At 42.0% G+C, this 2,583-nt stretch overlaps 1 protein-coding gene across 1 annotated transcript; it reads right to left on the bottom strand.

The window, feature by feature from the left end:
• Positions 1-293: 293 nt before the first annotated feature.
• On the bottom strand, positions 294-910 carry SARC_12321 (hypothetical protein; the record flags this gene model as incomplete). Its single annotated transcript, XM_014293573.1, has 1 exon — positions 294-910. A coding segment is annotated over exon 1 (550 nt), but the record flags the coding sequence as incomplete, so codon positions are not given.
• Positions 911-2,583: the final 1,673 nt, after the last annotated feature.

The raw sequence follows: 2,583 nt of genomic DNA on the forward strand, positions 1-2,583 counted from the left end.
AAGTGAACTGATACCAGACCAAATGAGGTCGCTCGTTTAGATATGTACCGACAATCAAGAATCGCACTTGTATACATTCTGAGAAAAATACATGGCATGCGTGGGTGATCGCTTTCAGAAGTCACAACTTGGCACACTGACATGCGACATTCAAATACCAGCAGACTAAGAACCATAGCGGGGAGTCCAACGCACGACATGCTAGTCAATACTTAGCATATAAATTGGATATCTAGTCATCATATACCAAATATGCAAGACAATCCCGGACTGGTTGTGAGACATTAACATACCAATGATCCAGGCCCCCACCCACGTGGATATAGCCGCGCCTATGAAAGGAGAGGCAGACCACAGACCATATACATTTGAACTGGAAGAGCTAAGCCAAAGCGACACGCACTTGACTAAATTGGGCCAAATCACAGCTTGGAAGGCTCCATTAAAAAAACTGGCCAGCAAGATGGGAAAGAGACTACTTAGAGCCCCTATCGTGGCATAGCATAGGGCAGCACCGATCATCGCTAAGGATGCTACGTTGTTGGCACCGTGCACATCGCCTAGTCCACTGAAGAAGATCGCACACAGACCATATGGTAATAAGAAAGCTGTGTCTAACAAGCCTAAGTCTGTCGGAGAGAGGGTCAATTCGAGAGCCATGTCACTTTTGGCTAAACTCAGTGGCTTTCGTAATGCGTAGATTAATATATACCCCATAAATGTGCCCAAGACCACACGCCAGCGCAGGAAGGTGATATTCCTATCACCCCTGACCACCTTTCCCGTAGGCACTCTATCCACCAGATACTCCCCCATCTCAATATCATCGTTGTCGCGCGACATTATAGCAGCTGGCTATGCCATACTCACCGATATCTGTCTGTGTTTTATACATGTCGATCGTATATGCACATTGCACAAACACACACTTCCTCAGCGAGTGAACTCATCATGACTATTCTATTTGATAAGAAGGCTATGACTGCATCTGAGTGGACGGCGGGAAATTGCCACAGCTGGGGCTGAACACTGAATTCATGGAGCCAAATTGGGCCTAAGAGTGGGGAAACAACTTCACAAATAATTTTGACCCTTAATCTTTTACGCTCATGCCCATTTGTTGTTGTTTTTAGTCTTCAGTCTCTCATGGATATTCAATTCGATATAGATTTGGCCAATTTCACTTCTAAGTGGATAAGCGTCTGATTATAGACTCATACATTGGATACCAGATTGGCGTCACTTGGTTAGACTAATTTAAGTGGCGCTCGTAATAGACCGCTCCAGGTGAGGTTTTTTTCAAAACTTTTATTTGTCCTAGTTTTCGCATCCAAAAAGAATCCGAGTGAAGACTGAAGACTGAAGACTCAAGACAGTTTGGCAAAAAGGCTGGCCTGAAGGAGCCTGAAGGGCGAAGGCTGAAAGGCCGAAGCGCCAGAAGGCCTGAAGCCCTGGGCCTGAACTCTGAACTTTGATTCTCCGGATAAACCTGGACAAACTCTGACCTGTGAAAAATCAAAAATGGAAGTTACTATTTTTTCAAATAAAAAATACGGATTTTAACAACATGTATTGTACCATATTTTTAAATTATGTACAATGTAAGGAAAGTGAAAGTTGAGAGTTGAGACCCCCTGGCAAGTGGGTCTGGACTCTGGCTCACTCTGGCAGTGGTGAGCGGCACCTAATAATAAGTTTTAAAACTAAATACCAAATTCCTTCTTCGATTTTGAGCAAATCGGTGATATATTAGAGTGATTCAATTGGTACCAAGGATAATTTGTATTTTCATTTCGCTAAAAGAATCCGTATATTTTTAACAAAGGACAAAAGCCGCCGCAGAAGGGATAACTTTAGTCCCCTTTTTAGAAGGGACTCTCTGCGGTCCGGCTCTATCCAACAAGACTCTCTCTCTACAGAGAGACTAGAGAGAAAGGCCTCTGGGCTCTGAGGCTCTGATCTCGTGCTCTATTTAGACGTGCTAAATACTTTTAGCAAAAAAACAACCCCCCCATTGTGTTTAAAAATAGAACAAAATACAGCGAAATTGATAGAAGAATCCAAACTCCAAACTCAAAAGTCCAAATTCTTTTAATTATTTTAAATTCACAATTCTGTTTTGTTTTTATCACAGTCACGACCACTGGTGACTAGTCAGTGGACACTATTTATTAATTTACTACTGAACTTTTGTTTTTGTTTAAAAAAAGAATCCACTTTTGGCATAGCCTACTAAATAAAACAAGGCTATGCTTTTGGGTTTTATTGGTTTTTATTTTAATCTCGATAGCCAACCAAGTCCATCACACAGCTTGCTGGCCCAGCACAGGCACACCCTAAAAGTATATGATTTAAAAAAAAATGACAGAACGAGATAGCCGAGGGAACACTTTGCAGTTTGAAAAACATACACTGCATTGACCGCGCCCGCATCCACACTTTACGTTCACACTGCAATGACTGCCCACTGCACTACAATATCACCAGTCTCTTTTTAACTCGGATACTATCCGGATTTCAAATTTTTGGCCCAAAAATAAAAAAGTGGAACCCGGATACTATCCGAGTTATAAGGTGTATTTT

The sequence above is a fragment of the Sphaeroforma arctica genome (genome assembly GCF_001186125.1).
Source record: "Sphaeroforma arctica JP610 unplaced genomic scaffold supercont1.2223, whole genome shotgun sequence".
Taxonomy (NCBI): domain Eukaryota; class Ichthyosporea; order Ichthyophonida; genus Sphaeroforma; species Sphaeroforma arctica.